The 20072-nt window shown below is 40.0% G+C and overlaps 1 protein-coding gene across 1 annotated transcript; it reads right to left on the bottom strand.

The window, feature by feature from the left end:
- Window positions 1-1789: 1789 nt before the first annotated feature.
- On the bottom strand, window positions 1790-15355 carry ppp1r14d (protein phosphatase 1 regulatory inhibitor subunit 14D). The gene is made up of 4 exons (XM_017475610.3): window positions 14546-15355; window positions 8418-8498; window positions 2307-2339; window positions 1790-2212 (listed from the first exon to the last, which is right to left on the bottom strand). The coding sequence occupies exons 1-4, from the start codon at window positions 14726-14728 to the stop codon at window positions 2144-2146; spliced, it is 366 nt and encodes a 121-aa protein (XP_017331099.1). The 5' UTR covers window positions 14729-15355; the 3' UTR covers window positions 1790-2143.
- Between the last annotated feature and the right edge of the window lie 4717 nt (window positions 15356-20072).

Below are 20072 nucleotides of genomic sequence, written 5' to 3'. Positions count from 1 at the left end.
CCTGTGACCCTGAAGGAAAGATAAGCGGTATAGAAGATGGATGGATGGATTTTCTCAGTTGCTTAATGTACTATTGCTAAGGCCACGGATTAATGCATTGGTTTGTGTTGTTTTTATCATGTTCTACATACAGATGGGGGGTGGGGGGGTACATCCTCCTTCAATTCTATGCTTTTATTTATCAGAGCATTAATAATATATTTGTTTGGTCCTCACCAACTTCTATAAGCAAAAACAATAACCTCAGGTGATGACAAAAAAAAAACAGATTTCAATATGTAGTCATTTTTTTCACGAAAAGTAACCCACATTCAGAAACAAGGTAGGGAAAAAATAAGTACACCCTTCCTACTTCCACAGTCATTAAGAGAGTAATACAGCAGTCTGGTGTTACTAATGAAATGCCCAAAGGCATTTAATGACCAAAAAGTGTTCACTGTATACAAGAATGTTTGGTAGTTTGGTGTTCTGGAGCACTCAGGTGTGTGTCTACAGCATGCCACGAACAAAGGACATCAGCCATGACCTCAGAGAAGCAACTGTTGCTGCTCATCAATCCGGGAAGGGTTATATCGTCATACCATCTCCAAACAATTTGAAATGAACCATTCTACAGTAAGAAGGATTATTTACAAATGGACAGCCTTCAAAACAGTTGGCAATCTTCCCAGAAGTGTGTACAAGCAAATTCAGTCCAAGGTCAGACTGTTTACAGCGCAGAGATATAAAGAAAAACCCAAGAGCTACATCATGTTACCTACAGGCCTGTGTAAGCATGTCAAATATTCATGGTCATGATAGCACAATTTTAAAAAAACTGAATAACTATAGCTTTTTTGGAAGGGTGGCTAGGAAAACACCTCTTCTCTCCAAAAAAATTAAAAAAGAATATGGAAGCATGACGTAGGTTTGCAAAATTGCATCTGAACAATCCATGAACTTTCTGGAACTATATCCTTTGGACTGATGATACCAAGGTGGAGATGTTTTTTCATCATGCACAGCGACACATCTGGCGAAAACCAAACATAGTGTATGACCACAAACATCTCATACCAACTGTCAAGCATGGGGGAGGAGCGGTGAAGATTGTGGCTTGTTTTGGAGCCAAAGGACCTGGGAAACTTGCAGTCATTGAGACAATGATAAACTCCACTTTATACCAGAATATTATTGAGACAAATGTGAGGCCATCTGTCCAGCAGCTTGACATGTGTATAAACAAATTCCCTCAAACTTCAATCCACCTAAGCTATGTTGTAAAGAGTGGGCCAAAATTTATCCAACACGTTGTGAAAGACTGAAACTCCTAAATGTGGTTCTACGTGTTACTGAATTATAGGGTGTACTTCTTTTTTCCCCACCTGGTTTCTGAATGCTGGTTTACTTTTAGGAAGAAATGACTACATATTGAAATCTGTTGTGGATTTTTTTTTGCCACCAGAGGTTATTTGTTTGTATGTAGAAATTTTTGAGGAACACGATTGTTATTTAGGCCCTGATAAATAAAAACGTAGAATTTAAGGAGAGTGCGCTTTCTTTTTCCCATGACTGTATCTTCCTTTTTTTGTACAAGTTTTGTACAATTGCACCTTTTCTATCACACATTTTCTATCCATGTTGATCCAAGATGCTAAGTTAGTCATTTCAAATTAACAGCTAGCTTCCTTTATATGTAAATGCAACTACGTCCTTGCAAACTCACAAGGACCTTTCACCAAACTGTGGCATTTAACAGTTAATTACTAAACCAAGAGGAAAACATTTCACAGCGTTGTCACCAACAGTCTCCACTTGAAAAGGTATTCTTTATGATCACATACAGTGTTTTTCAGAACAAAAACATATAAATAGACAACCAAAAATTTACAAGTCACAAAAAAAATTGAGTAATAGACAGTACAATTTTAACTATGATGCAACCCTATATCTGCTGGAAGAAGTGTCAGAAATGTACATAAAGGATAATAATTTTTTTAATAACATTTATGGACAGCTCCCTTCTTGACTCACTTGTCAAGGGAAATTCAGTGTTTTTACGTAATTCCATTGACAGATGTTCAACTCTATACAGGTGAATATGGATTTTCAGACATACTGTTTTTCACATTATCTTGCTTGTGGATTTTGACCTATTGTAGTACTATTTCTTGAGGGGCCCTGACATCTTGCGCAGTCCCTTCATCCGATAAAGTAAACCATTGATAAAATCCTGTGTGGACAAACAGACAGAGTATAAAGATTGCTCATGCTCGCTTCATAACTAAGAAAACTATGATGACTAAGAGTGTGAAGATGCACTGTACCTCTTTTGGCTTTCCACATTCTTGCAAAAGCTCCTGGTGAGAAAGAAAAGAAAATTATTCTTACACCTTTAAGTTGTACAAAACTTTTAGCCCAGCTACCTGAGGGATTCACTTACTGTAGCTTACATTCCAAGCTTTTATGATTGCTATACTACATTCATATATAACACGTAACTGTGCTTCTGAATTCTCTAGCCCATTTATTATGAAATTAATTCCTGACTATAAAAACAACCACACCTCCAATTTAGTAATCTAATGGAATTAAACACTAATATTCTACAGTAAAGGAGCTGTAAAAAAATTTTTTTTAAAAATACATTTTTAAAAAAGTTTTCTTTTACTCGGAACAAGTCGGGATAACCACCATGCTCAGTGAAAATCACCTGGAGAAATTTTGGTTATGCAGAGACCTTTCAACAGTCACAAAGTATTATAAGACATATGATGCAGTGTTTGCCATAAACACCGTTGTCACACAGCCATCTTTCCCTGGTGCATTCTTGTCCAGTTCTCACCAGGTCAGAGGTGGTTACAAGGAAACATGACAGTTTTCCAGGGTTCATGAAGCCACAGATATACCTAACTAGTGTCCTATTTCACTCCTCCTAACCGTTCTACATGGATAGTATATGCCAGAAATGTCATGTGGAATGGAAATCACCTTGAAAGGTGATCAGAGATGATTGCTGCACTCAAAAGCATGGTGACATCCAGGTTGAAGAAGCATCGACTTTCTGGAGTAGTACACCTCTAATTAATGTCCGTGAAGAGCAGGCGTTCCTCATAGTAGAATGTTAGGGTGCTTAGACAAGGGAGAACCTCATATATTTCCTCCAAGACATATGAACAGTTGGTAATTGGTCTGAGGATTGGATGGCCGCTGTCTGGTCTACCAGACAGCAAAAAACACTCTGCAGGTTTTCCCTCATAAAACACGGAAAGGTCATTTGATTGATTCACAAAAAATGGGTGAAATGATGGATCCTCATGGGTTCAGACTTCATGGATTGTCCATTTAGCCATGCTAGTTTTTAATCTTATGTTGTTTTCTCATATTGTATGGGTGTAGACTACACAATACTATACTGTACTGTACTATGCTACCTCCCCAACAGGGTTTTTAGACTGATGATACTCTTAGTCCATGACCTACTGAACCAGTATCAAGATGTATTTATTGATAGAGACTTCAAACCACTTCAGTAAGTCACTGTGGATAAGGGCATCTGCCACATGCATAAATGTAAATATAAATGACCATGAAACCTGCACTCTCCCATCCAGGGCTTCTTTGGCGACAGGTCCAAAGTGCAACACCAGTAAACAAGGTAGATTGCCTAAAGTGTATTTGCACATGTATGGCAGAGTGATTGGTGCTAACCACACCTGACAGCGTGCATAAACCAAGTTGATGGTAAGTCACCCTAAATCATGCACTGGGTGGTCCACTGCTAGGAGCCACTTCTGTATAGTCAAGTGATTGTTCCAATCCATCTTTCAGTGTACTGGAGAAATTCCCCCATTGGCCCTTATCTATCATGGTCCCCTAATAATCTCCATCCCTGAATTGGCTACATCACTCTCCTCTCCACTAATAGCTGGTGTGAGGTGGGCGCTCTGGCGCACTATGGCTTCTGTCGCATGATCCAGGTGGATGCTACACGCTGGGTGGTAGTTGAGGAGGACCCCCCCACCCCCCATACAATGTAAAGCGCTTTGCTCTAATAAGAACATCATCAGCACTTGGAAAGCACACATCAGAACATGCTAAAACCTGCAACACAGTGTTTGGGTACAGGTAAGCTGTATGTCCAAATCCCATTAAACTCTCAGTAAAATCTTTGGACTGTGGCATTGTGAATCCTGCTGTGACTGGTGAATGAGTGCATTCATTGCTGTGGGATAAGAGTGACTGCCACAGCTAGTTTAGGGCCTGTCAGTGGTGCATACCCAGTTCCAACCCAGACCCATTTCCAGATGTTCCTGAGACCAGAGTTGGACATGGTCATTGTCTACTTGGAAAAAATCTCCTGGGCGTAGCTAAACTCCAAGGAGTAGCAAAGATGACGACTAGTCACTGGGCCTAAAGGAGAGCTCTGTTGAAGTGCCTGATGGTTCTGTTTTAGGCCCACTGCATTTTCTTTATATATGCTACCTCTGGGTCAAATTATTCGTAAACATGGAATTAGCACTGTTATGCTGATGACACACAGTTGTATGTCTGTATGACACCAGCTTAATAAAGTTGAGGAATGTTTAAAGGACATTATGGTCTCCACTTATATAGCGCTTGTTTAACCTTAGCGGTTCTACAAAGCACTTTACACTGGTTCTCATTCACACACACCCACAGTAATAGAGCTGCCATGCAAGGTGCCATCAGGAGCAGCTTGGGGTTCAGTGTCTTGCCCAAGGACACTTTGGCATGTGGAGTCATATGGGCCAGGAATTGAACCGCCATTCTACGATTAGTGGACAACCCACTCTACCACCTGAGCCACAGCCGGCCCTTTTTTGACGTTAGACACTGGATGCTTATTAACTTTCTTTTCCTTAATTCTGAAAGACAGAAGTACTTCTACTAGGACCACATGCAGCTAGAAGTAAGTTTTCTGGTCACATAGTAACTCTGGGTGGCCTTTAATCATGTGCAACTGTAAAAAGACCTTGGTGTGATTATTGACTCCAGTCTTTCATTTGACGCTCATGTAGATAATATTATTAGAAAAATCTTCTTTTATCTCAGAAATATTGCTAAGATAAGAAATACTAAGATAAATGTGATAATGTCACTACACTATGCACTATGCACTATTCACGCTTTTGTAACTTCTAGGTTGGATTATTGTAATGCCTTACTGTCTGGATGTTTCAGTAGGTGCATAAACAAGTTCCAGTAAGTTCAGAATGCAGCTGCAAGAGTCCTTACTAGAACCAGAAGATACGACTACATCACCTCTATCTTATCCACACTGCATAGGCTTCCAGTAAAATTTTGCATTGATTATAGAATAGTACTATCGACCTATAAAGCACTAAATGGTCTCGTGCCACAGCACCTGAGGGAACTTTTTGTCTTTTTTTATCTGCCACGCCTACTTCGATCAAAAGGTGCAGGCTATTTGTTGGTACCTCGAATAGTGAAGGCTACATCTTTCTCTTACAAAGCCCCACAATTATGGAACAGCCTTCCAATTAGTGTTTGGATGCTGTCACGCCACCCCCCCCAAACCCCCGTTCACCCAGGTTTGATGATGGTGGAGTGGCTGGCCGCCTAATGCTGTAATAGCTATTCTTGCTGGAGTCTCTGCTTGTACTCACGCAAAGTACATTGTCCATAACCATGATGGGACAATAAGCATACCTACTAATCTCTCCCTCTCTTTCTCTCTTTCTCTCTCTCTTTCTGTCGAGCTACACATGATACTCATGAGATACCAACGATCCTGACCCCTTCTGCTCTCCGGACCTGCCTGATCTATCCTGATGCCCTACTTCTGGTTGGAGTTCTCATCAATTGGATGTCACATTCTGCTGCTTAGGATGGCCCCACATGGTGCAGCCTAAAGATAATTGAGATTACTGAGGATGGTACCATTTAAAAACCATAAAGGTGGCTTGGACCTCAATTCATACAAACAGTTATGCTATGATGGCTAGGATTGCTACAGGTATGACAGCTTTAGGACTGCAATAGCCACAAACAGTTTTGAACTCAAGTCTCCATCAGTGAACAGTGGATAAGTTCAACAAAACAGACTTCATGTAAAAACTGTAATGAATTTCCCTAGTTACACAACTGCACCATTTATAGTATTAGCACATTTATAGAAGGGATTTATTTATTTACAGTATCTCACAAAAGTGAGTACACCCCTCACATTTTTGTAAATATTTGATTATATCTTTTCATGTGACAACACTGAAGAAATGATACTTTGCTACAATGTAAAGTAGTGAGTGTACAGCTTGTATAACAGTGTAAATTTGCTGTCCCCTCAAAATAACTCAACACACACCCATTAATGTCTAAACTGCTGGCAACAAAAGTGAGTACACCCCTGAGTGAAAATGTCCAAATTGGGCCCAATTAGCCATTTTCCCATTTTCAAGTGAGTCTTGCCTACAGTCAAGCATGGTGGTGGGAGTGTCATGGTCTGGGAGTTGCATGAGTGCTGCCGGCACTGGGGAGCTACAGTTCATTGAGGGAACCATGAATGCCAACATGTATGGTGGCATACTGAAGCAGAGCACGATCCCGTCCCTTCGGAGACTGGGCCGCAGGGCAGTATTCCAGCATGATAATGACCCCAAACACACCTCCAAGACGACCACTGCCTAGCTAAAGAAGCTGAGGGTGAAGGTGATGGACTGTCCAAGCATGTCTCCAGACTTAAATCCTATTGAGCATCTGTGGGGCATCCTCAAACGGAAGGTGAAGTCGATATCCGTGATGTCATCATGGAGGAGTGGAAGAGGACTCCAGTGGCAACCTGTGAAGCTCTGGTGAACTCCATGCCCAAGAGGGTTAAGGCAGTGCTGGAAAATAATGGTGCCCACACAAAATATTGACACTTTGGGCCCAATTTGGACATTTTCACTTAGGGGTCTATTCACTTTTGTTGCCAGCGGTTTAGACATTAATGGCTGTGTGTTGAGTTATTTTGAGGGGACAGCAAATTTACACTGTTATATAAGCTGTACACTCACTACTTTACATTGTAGCAAAGTGTCATTTCTTCAGTGTTGTCACATGAAAAAATATAATCAAATATTTACAAAAATGTGAGGGGTGTACTCACTTTTGTGAGATACTGTATAATTGCACTATTACCAGAGCAAATACAACCCAACACCCAGATAACACCATTATCAACATCAGGGACAGTGGTAGTAGCATCCTGCCCTGGGGTAGCTTTTCAGCAAAGAAGTACTGTAAAGCTTGTTGCCATCAAGGGCAACATGGATGAAGCCAAATACAAGCAAATTCTTGAGGAGAACCTATTCCACACAGCCAAAAATCTGTGTTAAGTGTCAACATTTACTTCCCAACAGGACAACGACCCAAAGCACAGGGAAAAAACTACCAAGAAATGTCTTAGATTAAAAAAGGTTTATGTTTTGGAATGGTCGAGTCAAAGACCAGACTTAAATCCAATTGAAAATCTGTGGCATGACCTGAAAATTACTGTCCACCAGTGTTCTCCATCTAATTTGAGGGACTTGGTGAAAATATTCATTGAGGAATGCAAGAAAATGCCAAAAACAAAATGTGCAAAGCTCATAGAGACATATCTGAGACAACTGAAAGCTGTAAGGACAATTCACTAAGTAATGACTGTGGGTATTAATGCTTATCATCATTTAAGCAGTGTTCACATCCTTTATTTTGAAATAATTCTGAGGACATCTAAATAATTTATTTAATTCTCTTTCTGTAGAGAGTCATTTCAAAAGGAGCATAAGAAAACCCACTGTAATATACATTAGTTTGATATCGAAACAGCGAAAAGAGAACTAATTAAGTCTTGAATACTTTCTGGAGGCACTGTATATCCAAATAAGATCCTTGTATTAGGACTTTTTCCTGTTGGAACACACTGATCAATGTCCATAATTATCAGGTGCTAATAAACAGAACTAGTGAGTAGGCACTTAACATTGGAGTTTGGGTCTCAAGAAGACACATATTAATCTGGTTGCAAGATGTTGTCATGGCATGATATGTGCAGTCCAGTGGTCTACTACTGTGGGCTGTAATTGTGTGGTTGCCTATAAAAGCAAGTGCAATGCTTCCTGTTCAAGCTTCGTTCTCACCAACATCACAGTGTAAAATATAAATAACTGAGATAAAGTGTAAAATATAAAACATAGAATATCCTGACTGACATGAGTTTAGAATATAATAATTTATGTTCAAAAAAGGCGGAATTGAGTATACTGTATACCGATTATTTAACAACGTTAGGAAAACAGGTGTGTTTCACCAACATATATCACACTTCTGTAGAAAATATTACCTACAATATGGTCCAGTGTCATATTGTTGTAATTAGAGTTGTGCGTGGAGGTGCATTTTGAAGTGATAAAGAATGACTTAGGTCTTACGTGTAGTTTGGTCCTCTGTTCTTCATCTGGGAGCTCCAGAAGTTCATCAATGTCAATTTCTAGTTCAGGAATCTCTTCCTCCTAGGGAGAGCAGAGTCGTGATAAGCTTTAATACGAGAATCATATTTAATTTCTGCAAACAACTTCGGAATTTGCTTTGGGAAATAAACAGTAGCCCCGCTTATTATTGTGAATGTGAACCCATTGGAAACAGATCTGAAATGCAATTCTAAGCAGATTAAATCATAATTAAAGACAGTTTCCTTTTCATTCAGATCATACAGAGACAAATCTCTAAGTGGAACCTAATTTAACCTTTGTCATTCTGTTGTACTGCCCACACTCACCTCACAATAAGAGGATCTGATTGGATATTCCAGTGACATGTCTTTAATTACCTCTTGATAATGTATTTATCACACTTTTCATTCTGCACCACTTAACCTCCTGCGCTGATGGAAACAAAGATACTTAAAGTATACAACGCCACAACCTCATTCTTCTCGTTACCACACAAATGACCAACCCTTTAATCTGGGATTACATCAAGATAATGATTTGGTACCACATGCAAAAGAAAAAGTTATTCTGTCTTTAAAGTTGATAGAAAAGTAAGAAGAACAGAATATGTACCCAGTGTTAGTAATGAGCTCTCATACAAAATCTGACACTGCAGCTTCTCTACTTCAGTGAAGAGTGACTGGGAAGCTTTAGTGATTCCTGTAATACTCAGTTTGTCCTAGATGATAAATGATCCATGTTTGACAGATCATTGTCTCACAGGGGAGCAGTCACTGATGGATCTCGGCTTTAGGCTCACTGGGAGAACTCTTCTACATGTTATATGTATAGGTATCATGGATATAGTATTATAAGGTTCCCTCTAGGTAAGGAATGAATGGGAGATATCCCATAATATCTCTCAATGCTAAGGTCATAATTTGTTAACGTAAAATTTCAGGCTTAAATATATGACAGCATTATGAGCAAAAATTTGCAATCAGGCACCAAAATAACAGCTAAAGACACGGTCTTTAATACTGTCCTAAAAAGGTTATGCAAATCCATGACCACTCCTATGGGAGAAAACAAGATTAGCATAACAATTGCTGTGTTAACTATGCTAACTAACATCTTTTAGTGCTTTTCCTCATCTTGTGTGAAAGGGTTAAAAAGATGTAACACTGCACTCTCTTGAGAATGTGGACATTTAATGATGCTAGAATGAATTCTTTATTCAAATACATAGACTCTGAGAGCATTTGATAATTCATCTATTCATCTATCATCATCTCTCTACACTAAGGCCAAAAATTATTGTGTTGGAACCTCCAATGGCTGAATAATTTATTTCAAGACAAGCATTGCACGTACATTTTGGACATAGTTTGGACTAGTGTCAAATCCTAACATTTCTCTTCTTTGAAAATCAGTGCTTACAAGGCAGACAAGCGTGATTTTCTTGAAGTATTACTGTCTACTACTAATCCTTCCAACACTTCCTGCCAACGAATCAGAGGAAGTTTCTACTAAAAACATGTCATGCCGTAGAAGTTATAAAGGCTACATTATTATTATTATTATTATAGTTATAAAGTCATCAAACTCTGATATGAGTTTTTTTTTGTGAGGAAACTTTTTGTGCACCAAGTGCACAGCTAAACACAAACAATAATCCTGTTTCTAATACTAAACATTTCTTATTTCTCTGTTCAGCAGTTCATCACATTTTTAAGTGATGGCCCTATGATTGCTTTCATGTAGCCAAAGAACTTTTCAACTGAGCTTCCATGCATTCACCTTGGTATCTATCCAACCAACTTTGCCAGGAGGAAGTCATCATGGTTACATGATTTATTTATTTATTTATTTGTAATACATGAAAATGCAGTCGGAGATGCACAGAGCCTCTGTGGCATCCAATGAGTGGCTGAATGCATTAGAGATGAGCATGAATAATTTATTCGGTGACACGGGACTGACGGTAAACGCTTCCACATGAAGACTCGGCATACCCAGAGCGTAACCTTTCAGCCAAGCCATGCAAAATTCAGCCTCTTTATCGATCATGTGGACAAATGCATTGCCACTCATGTACTGTGACTTAGCACCTAGCTAAGTGCTTTCTAAGGAGAAAACAGGATGAGCGTAATAACAAATTGCTATTACAAAAAAACAGTAGTTACAGTAGTTGTTGAAAAAAAAAAGACATGATATTATCATAGTGAGATTATGGACATTTAGAAACAAAGTAAGGAACTCTTCGGTAATATTATAACCATCTGAATCAGCAATTCAGAGGTCATGGCCTCCATAAAGCCTCGAAGGAAGGTGAAGATTTGAAATATTGGGTACATCAGCTACAACAATCAGCCTAATATCTTGTGGAAAGTTCTCTGCATACATCACCTAAAAGCATCAGAGGGAATGAATGCCTCAGGAAACCTTTCAAGTTCTGCATTTACATTGCCTGCTTTTGATTGTAGGATACAATCACAGTCTCAATTTTATCAGCAGATCTGACGAAAAACCAATGCTTCTATGTCTGCGTGTTTATTAGAAATCATCCAGGCCAGTCTCAGACGTGTGAAGCAGAGGGAGCAAAGATAAGCCAGTGCCGGGGGCATGGCTGTCTGCCATTTATGCATCTGAATGCTCCATACAGCTAAAGCCCATTATTCTGTCTAAAGAAACTGACCACTGCAAAGACAAGTGTGTGGTTGAACAGCATGCAGAGCAATAGGTTGATGTATAGCGCAGACAACATGATAATGATAACGAGTCTTTACTGGTCTCATATACATTACAGCACAGTGAAATTCAGTTTCTTTGCATATCCCTGCATGTTAGAAAGTTGGGGTCAGAAATGATACAGCGCCCCTGAAGCAGAAAGGATTAAGGGCCTTGCTAAAGGGCCCAACAGTGGCAGCCTGGCAGTGCTGCGGCCTGAACCACCGACCTTCCGATCAGTAACCCAGAGCCTTAATCACCAAGCCACCACTGTTTATGATGTAAATCATGAATGTTTGCATATTAGTGCATTAGTTTATTGGCTTCCAATCTCATAATCATGTCATAAGATATTCTGTCCCTCCAGGATTTTGCGATTTTATCATCGCAGAAATGAAAGCAAAATCAAGTAAACTCCACAATATTTGGAGGCGCGTGCAATTTTTCAAAATTACCGCAGATTTTTACCACAGATTTGCGCTGAGACCGGTCATGTGATGTCATCACAATGCACATTCATCCAAAGCCCTTTCCGATTTACGTTTGTTGAACATGAGTACAGCTAACACGTCTCATTTCATCACGGCGTAAGACCGTGCAAAACAATTTAGTGCAATTGCAGTTTCATCAATTCAAGTACTTTTCAAAAAAAAAAAAAAAAAAAATCTGAGCAAAACTCCTGCATTGGAAATTTTGAAAAAAGCCAAAGCAAAGTCAAATATTTTTGGCCGCAACAATCACAAAAAATCTCTGTACGGACTATTATTACGGACGATTATATACGGCTTGCAACACCATAAAAATGTTGTGTCTGTTCAGGTCTCTTTGTATGTAAGCATACCCAAACTTTGGCTAGCCGAAGCTAAAGTTTTATATTTGACCTCATGAACAACGTGATTGGATTCGAGGCAGCACTGTGGCACAGCGGGTGGCATTGCCATCTCACAGCTCCCCACTTCGATCCTGAGCTCACGTTATTGCCTGTGTGGAGCTTCTAGGCATGTTCACCCATGTCATCATGGGTTTCCTCTGGGTTCTCCAGTGTCCTCCCACCTCCCAAAAACAAGGTAGATTGGATACTCTAAATTGCAGCTACATTAGGTGTGAATTAGCGAGTGAATGTGTGTGCAGTGGACTGGCATCCAGAGGAGGGTGTGTTCCCACCTCACACCCAGTGTTTCTGGGATAGGCTTCAGATCCACTGTGATCCTGACCAGGATAAAGCGGTTACTAAAGATGAAGAAATGAATGTAAGAAAAAGTAAAAAGGAGTGTAAATTGTGACAAATTTGCAAGTGTGAGACGATGTTGTGATTTTTCATTAGCTTCAAACTTGCCAACACGATTTATGAAAACAGTAGAAACATGAAGCAATTTGATGGAGACTGAACAGAATGATAGCAGAACTAGACTTCCTATGTTGTAAAAAGGTAACTTCAGGTCATCTAAAATGTCTTTGTAGGAGTAGTTTGGAAACTATTTGCTAGGAATTAGTTAGATATAATTTTATTGAAGAGTTCTGTAATTTTATATTAATAAGAACCTATTGTTGTTTGTTTATTTGTTTGTTCATTTATTATTTATTTAGATTTTGGATGTATGTGTTTGAATAGTCTGCGTTAGACACTTGACAGTAAACAAACCATCTATAGACTGTTCTGAACCTGTCAGGTGATGGCCCTGTACCAGCTTATCAATTGATTCCTAAAAACATGTCAACAGTTTATGGTTGCTGAAATTTAGTAGATAATCTACCATGTTGCCAGTGGTCCACTATCACAGTTTCACAACCCCCCCCCCTGTTTAAATGCATAACATGTTGTTGAAAACATTTCTGATATATTCATAATGTTGAGAATAAGTTGATGACAGTCTATAGATTTTTTTTTTTGCACTATTAATATATGTTCACGTTCTCAAGTCGATATCTTTTCATTTCAAAGGAAACTTACAAACCACAAATGATCAACAAACACAAGCTAGGTTTCACACTGTGAAATAATTTAAAAAAAAAATTTTTTAAAAACCATACACAATAAAACTGTTCCTTTCTTCTGTTCAACTGTGAGCTGAGTTACAGTAGACAGGCAGGTGCATAGTTTTAGCTGCAGCCCGCCTACTGACACTGTCACTCTGCCGAGAGCACACCGATAATCAGCGGAAGTGGGAGGCGAATAGACAGGAATCAGTGTTTACAACTCAATAACAAGTAGGAGTGCCAGCCTCAACATTTCTCTTTTCAGACTTGGTCCTAGCATTAAATTGGTACATAGAAATCACTTTAAAAACTATATTCAAACTCTACCACTAAGGAAAGCAAGCATCATATAGTGTGCTTAGAATTGAGTGGCATAATTGTCGTTTCTTGTCTTTCTCAAGGTGGGAGAGGAAATGTTTGACTATGTTTACATCCTGTCGTCACCATCAACACCATTATCATCATCATCATCATAATTTGTATCAGCACTCATCATTCTTTCAGTGCGTCTCATTTTGCATCTGTTTTGCCTATTGCACATGGCAGCCAGAGCCTTGTTGCCATGGTATCCCCTGAGACAGCTGAGCACATTTCATATAACCCTTACAATTACAATGTTTCCCCCTACCACCTCCTCAGGGAAACATGGGCAACCCAGAGTCTAGGAACTCAAGGATGATGGCTCAATGGTCACTGCTTTAGGCTACTAATTGGAAGGTTGTGAGTTTGAATCCCAGCACCACCAAGATGTTACAGGTGGGTCCTTGAGCAAGACCCTCAACTGCTCTGTTGTATCCTGTCTCAGTTGGAAGTTGCTTTGGATCAAGGCTTTAGTTGGATGAGCCACCCAAAAGCAACAGTAGTGTGCTCATAATATAAAATCTGTTAAGAGCTTATACTATGTCAAACCCAAGTATAGCTGTAGATATTTATCAGAGAGAAAGGCCTGTTTTTCTTGGTCCATACAATGACTTATCTTATGGACCGCCACTTGTAAGTTTAATTATTATTTCTGGCCAGATCTCTGCCTTAGCAGAGAGGCATATGAGGATACCTAAGGTCAGATAGTATCAGTCAAGTGGCAAACATGACGTGTCATTTAAAGTACTGTTGTGAGACAGCAGAGCTGAGCTCACTGATCCCTTAAAGATTGCAACATCAGGATTAGTATTACAGTACAGAATTACTCCACTAGTATTTTAAAATTCAGTGTGGTAGCTAAACTGGTTAAACAGGCAGTTAATCGATCATTTATAAAGACTGAAGCTGTGGAGCCATGTTTCTCTGGGTGTGTACTACACACTTTATCCTTTTGGATGATTTACGGAACTGGCTACTGCCAGAATATACACACAGCACTCTTGGACTTACAGTGTGCAGTCTAATATAAACTACCACCGTCTCTATATTCCGTCTCTCACCTCACAGTCGTAAAGCAGGTGTAGCTGCCCGTCGATCCACTCCTCAATGTCCAATCTCCTCTGGAGGTCTTTACGGTCGTATTTCACTGTTAGTTTGCCCAGCTTGCGATGAGGGGGCTCCTCCTCTTTGGTCTGAAACATCACCCTGGACTGGGTGCCTGGCTCCGACTCCATGGCTGCCATAGCTGCACACAAACCAGGGAGAGCAATCGGCAAGCCGTCTCTCTCACCTCTCACTCTCTCTCTCTCTCTCTCTCTCTCTCTCTCTCGTCCCCTCTCTTTCTGTCTCCCTCCCTCTCTCTTTGCTTGGATCTCTCCGCTCTGTCCAACAGCCCCTCTAGCTGGCTTTCTATTACAGCTCTTCTTCTATCTGTCTTTCTCTCACTGTCTTTCAGCTACTTGCACGCTCGCCGCCTGTTCCTTTGGAGGCTTGTAATGGAAGATGCCTTTGTGTGTGTGTGTGTGTGTGTGTGTGTGTGTGAGAGAGAGAGAGAGAGAGAGAGAGAGAGAGAGAGAGAGTGTGTATGTGTGTTGTTTCCCTGAGTGTTTTATGAGAGTCCGTGAGCACAGGTCACAGAGAGACTGATAAGCAGAGGAGTATAAGATGATTGACAGAGGGTAGGAAGTTGACTGAAAAACACCCACTTTTATGTTACCTCCACAGTTCACACAGCTTACACTGTAAAGGGCTTAATGGAGGGGGGGATATTGCATGTTGCTGCAATATATCTGCTTAGTCTGTATACCCATCGAGCTCTGGGAATTCAATATTAGCTTGGAAGCTAATAATCCAATTGTCAGTGCTAATAGCGTTTTATGCAGGTTGAATATCCTGTGCCCGGAAACATTGAGGTGTAATGGATTTGGCTTTTGTTGTGTTTTCATTAAACATGATAGAGAGACATGGTCATATGCTTACTGTGCATCAATACCTGTCCCACTTAAAGTAAGTGATTAGTGTGTCAGTTGTAATTTACATAGATTGCCCACAAACTGCAGACAAAAAAACTCTACCTTAGCGAATACTGTCTAGTGAAGCACTGAGGTTGACGATTTGTACAGAACAGTACTGTAGAAATGCTAAAGATCATGAACACATTTACAGAGAAAGGCCAAAATATATTGATATTGATACTAATGTGGATAATAACATAGTGTAGCATGTAAGTAATTACACACCATAGGACATGCTGTTATAGGAAACTAATCAACAACAGGTTGGCATGATGCCACCCCAAAGTGGATTATTTTTGTACAACAGCACGTCCTAATGTTTTTCATTCCTTTTATACCACAGCCATTTGGCAACGATTATAATTCCACACATGTCAGCAACACAAATTAGTACCTGGTATTACTTATAACCGTTATAAACAGCTATAAACAATCATTCCCTCATCAGCTTTTCTATTTTTACCTATCTCTTGAAGTTAACAAGACATAAAAACCCAGCTTGTCATGTTGCCAAGAAACTGAGTCTACCGGAGACTTTCTGTTGGCAGAAAACTTACTGGCTGTTGCAAAGCACTGACACTGGAGTCTCCTTCCATACATGCTAAATAAACAAATCCTTCGAGAAATAAGGTTTGCCCATATCAAGGATTATGTTTTTCTAAAAACACGTTATTTTTAACCATTTATTATTAGCCTTAGATTATGTATGTTCCTATAAATTAGGTGTTACTATAGAAACGATAATGAACACATTAATTAAAACCTGTGATTTAAATTATAGCCAGCACTACTGTCAGAGGGGGCGCACGGTGGCTTAGTGGTTAGCACGTTTGCCTCACACCTCCGGGGTTCGATTCCCGCCGGGGCCGTGTGTGTGGCGTTTGCATGGTCTCCCCGTGCTGCAGGGGTTTCCTCCTCTAGTCCAAAGACATGCATGGTAGGCTGATTGATGTGTCTAAAGTGTCCGTAGTGTATGAATGGGTGTGTGAGTGTGTATGTGATTGTGCCCTGCGATGGACTGGCACCCTGTCCAGGGTGTCCCCCACCTTGTGCGTTAAGTTCCCTGGGATAGGCTCCAGGCCCCAAAGCAAGCTTGTGTAGGATAAGTGGTATGGAAAATATATAGATTCATAGTCTATCTCATAATCTGAAGGAAAGCAGGAAGCAGGATAAACAATAATAAACAGCATTTTTATGATGCCCATTACCTTTCATTACTGTCCTTGTATGAGCTGTAAGGTTACATAATAGTATTATGATATCGCTTGTAGTCATGTCCGTGACCATTTATAATAAAGTCTCCATGCATAGGGGAAATCAACACTTTTTAGCAAAATGTCTTTGTTAGGATTTGTGAAGAGAGCGTTGCGATGTTAGGAACAGAGAAAGTACAGACAAAGACGGTGCCCTCACCCCTCTACACACTTTCTGCACCACACGCTTGGGAGAGTTGGCAAAATCTCTCATTAGTTCAAAGAAAGGCAGAGTATGTATAATGCTTGGCACACAACAGATACCATGAGTTAACTATTGATTAGCTAGGCGGAAGGGCATATTTTCATAAAACAGGATACATATATGGTTTTCTGGAAGTCATAGGAATAGGGGCAAATGTTATTCAGGAAAGTATGTAAATGCACGCAAATTGTGCATTTCTGGGAGACAGGAATGCGCAAATGGTGAGGGATTTTATCTGTCTGTACCTGAATTAAGAGAGAAACAAAGACAAAAAAGGTGTTAACACTTTCTTTGTTCCTGAGGGAACAGTAAACAGTAAACTTATCAGTCTTGCCAATTTTTTCATAATTTTTTCGTACCCAGCAACCCTGTGTAAGATAACCAGTACATAACATTATGTTTTTTGTATATATATCATGTTACTTCCTTGAGTATTAGTGAATGTTTGCACCTTAAGTAATAGTTGTGAACAAGTACCTCAGTTGTTCTCAGACTTTTGGGACACCCTGTATTTGTTAAAACCTTGAGTGTACCAGAGTGTCAACAGAGCTCAAACTTGTGAACTTGTGTTGTATTCACAAGCCAATTGGTTACAATAAAGAACACAGAACTCAACAATGACCAGAGTGCCACTATGGATCTTCCACAGGTCTGATTACAACAACAACATGTCTGTGTTATTTTTCTTTTGTTTTGGCAGAGCATATCAGTCGGCTGTTTCACCCCGCTGATGGGCCGTCTGTTACAAGCGCTGAATTATTGAGTGCCACTGCAGCTCAGCTTTCACAGCCAACAACATTCATTCACTCCACATCTAGTGGCAGGTATTTCCCCTTCAGGTTCACTTCTAGACTAAAGCGTTCAGTCTAGCTTCAGGATCAATTCGCCTTAACTTTATCCTGATCAGACAGAAGTCAAGATCCTGTTCTCAGCTGCCACAGCTTCTGTTTGCCCTTCTTTGTCACACCTGAGTAAGCCATTACATCAGCTCATGAACTGATGTTCGAGGAATTGAGCTTAAAGGAAAATTCCAGCTTTTGTAGAAAGCGTTGCTAAGTATTTGTCAATTAAGCTCTAAATCTACTTTTTCAAATGTAGGAATTTGTGATTATCAATTAACCTTGACACATATCAAACCCTCCAGGATTGAGTGATTTTGCAATCGCAAAAATTAATGCAAAATCAAGCAAACTGTGCAATAGTTTGGAGGAGCTTGCAATGTTTCAAAATTACTACAGACTTTCTGCAGATTTGGGCCAAGAGGCATCATTTGACATCATCACAACACGCACTCAGCCAAACACCTCTTCAATTCAAGTGTCAAACATAAGTACAGCTAAATGGTAATATTTACCAACAAACATCACTGCGAAAGCAAAACAATTTTGTGCAATTGCAATTTCAGCAATTTAAGTAGTTTTCCACAAAAAAAATTACGTTTGATGGAAGCTGCAGCAAAATAAGCATTTTTGGTCACAACAGTCACAAAAAAAACTCCACAAGCTCCGGTTTGGGCTGGATAACACCTCATGGTTTCTTTGTATTTACACATTTACCAATGCTTTTATGAATCACTGTAACAGTCCCCCACCGTGGCCTTGTGTTTGTGGAGTTTGCATATTCTCCCAGGGAATGGAGAATCAAAATCAAAATTGCATTCTAGGTTTAACATAACACCTGAAATTAGATGCGTGCTGTCCACTATGTCTCCTGACTTGGATAACTTGCAGTGCGACACACAAGTCCGGCTCTATCATTTGTTGTGGGCTGTTACATCCATCCATCTTCTATACCACTTAATCCTTTTCATGGTCATGGGGAAACCTGGAGCCTATCCCAGGGAGCATCGGGCTCACAAGGCGGGGTACACCCTGGACAGGGTGCCAGTCCATCGCAGGGTGCACAAACACATACACATATTCACACACCCATTCATACACTATGGACATGCCAATCATGCATGTCTTTGGACTGGGGGAGGAAATAGGAGTACCCGGAGGAAACCCCCGTAGCACGTGGAGAACATGTCAATTCCTCACATACATGGGGTGGGAATCGAACCCCCGACCCTGGAAGAGTGAGGCAAACGTGCTAACCACTAAGCCACCGTGCACCCCTACCACAATAACAACAACAACAACAACAATAACAATAATAATAACAACAACAACAACACATTTCAAATAGCCGCTCTATGTGCTGCCAGTGTCCAGTGTAAAGTCTGATTAACATAAAAGCACTATATAAGTGCACCATTTACATGACAACAGGTTGGACTGCTGTCACCCAATGGAGACTGAGACTGAAGCAAGTGCAGGTAAGCCAGTTTAATGAGAAGACAAGGGTTAGGCAGAAATCAATAACCATAGACAGGCAAGGGTCAAACGATCATGTGAACAATCCAAACTAGGCAAGGCAGAGCATCAAAGTCGAGGGAATAACAAAATAAAAAAATAAGATCAACAACACGCTGTAACGGCTTGGTAAAAGACAGCGACAAGTCATCTGAGTAATACTTCACCCCAAACAATGAGCGGTTTAAATACTAAACATAATCAGGGGTGAAACACAAAACAGCTGAGACTAATTACACATACAGGGGCAGAGACAGGACAGAAATCACAACAAAACACATGTGTCAGAAGTAAACAAAGTCAGTGTCACTGACAAATCCAGAAACGCACGCTGAGCTCACGCTTCCGGTTTCACTTTAACAGCCCTGGCTGCCGGTTTTACACTAAATCATGATTAGCCTAGTGATTAGCCAGCTAGCACGCTAACGAACTCTGTTACAGCTGTTTGTTATCTCCCTGGAGAACTTAGCTAATTATTTAATTTACACAATATCATAGTGAATATAAAGGTAGTTAGCTTGCTGAACTCGGGTTAAAGTTTTTAATAATTCCGCAGTTTAATGTTTATATAGATTTGGGTGATGGATAAGAGGTTTTAGAGAGTTTAATCATGTCACCTTTATACATTCTCTCTCTCCCTCTCTCTCTCATTCAGATGTGTTTTCATTTAAAATTAGTAAATAAAATGTGTTTTTCATTAGAAAAATCTCTACTTGTCAACATCAGAGTATTATCTGTGTCTTTGGGGGAAACTCTGGTCT

This window comes from Ictalurus punctatus, chromosome 9 (assembly GCF_001660625.3).
Source record: "Ictalurus punctatus breed USDA103 chromosome 9, Coco_2.0, whole genome shotgun sequence".
Taxonomy (NCBI): Eukaryota; Metazoa; Chordata; class Actinopteri; order Siluriformes; family Ictaluridae; genus Ictalurus; species Ictalurus punctatus.
This window is presented reverse-complemented; position numbering and strand designations above follow the sequence as displayed.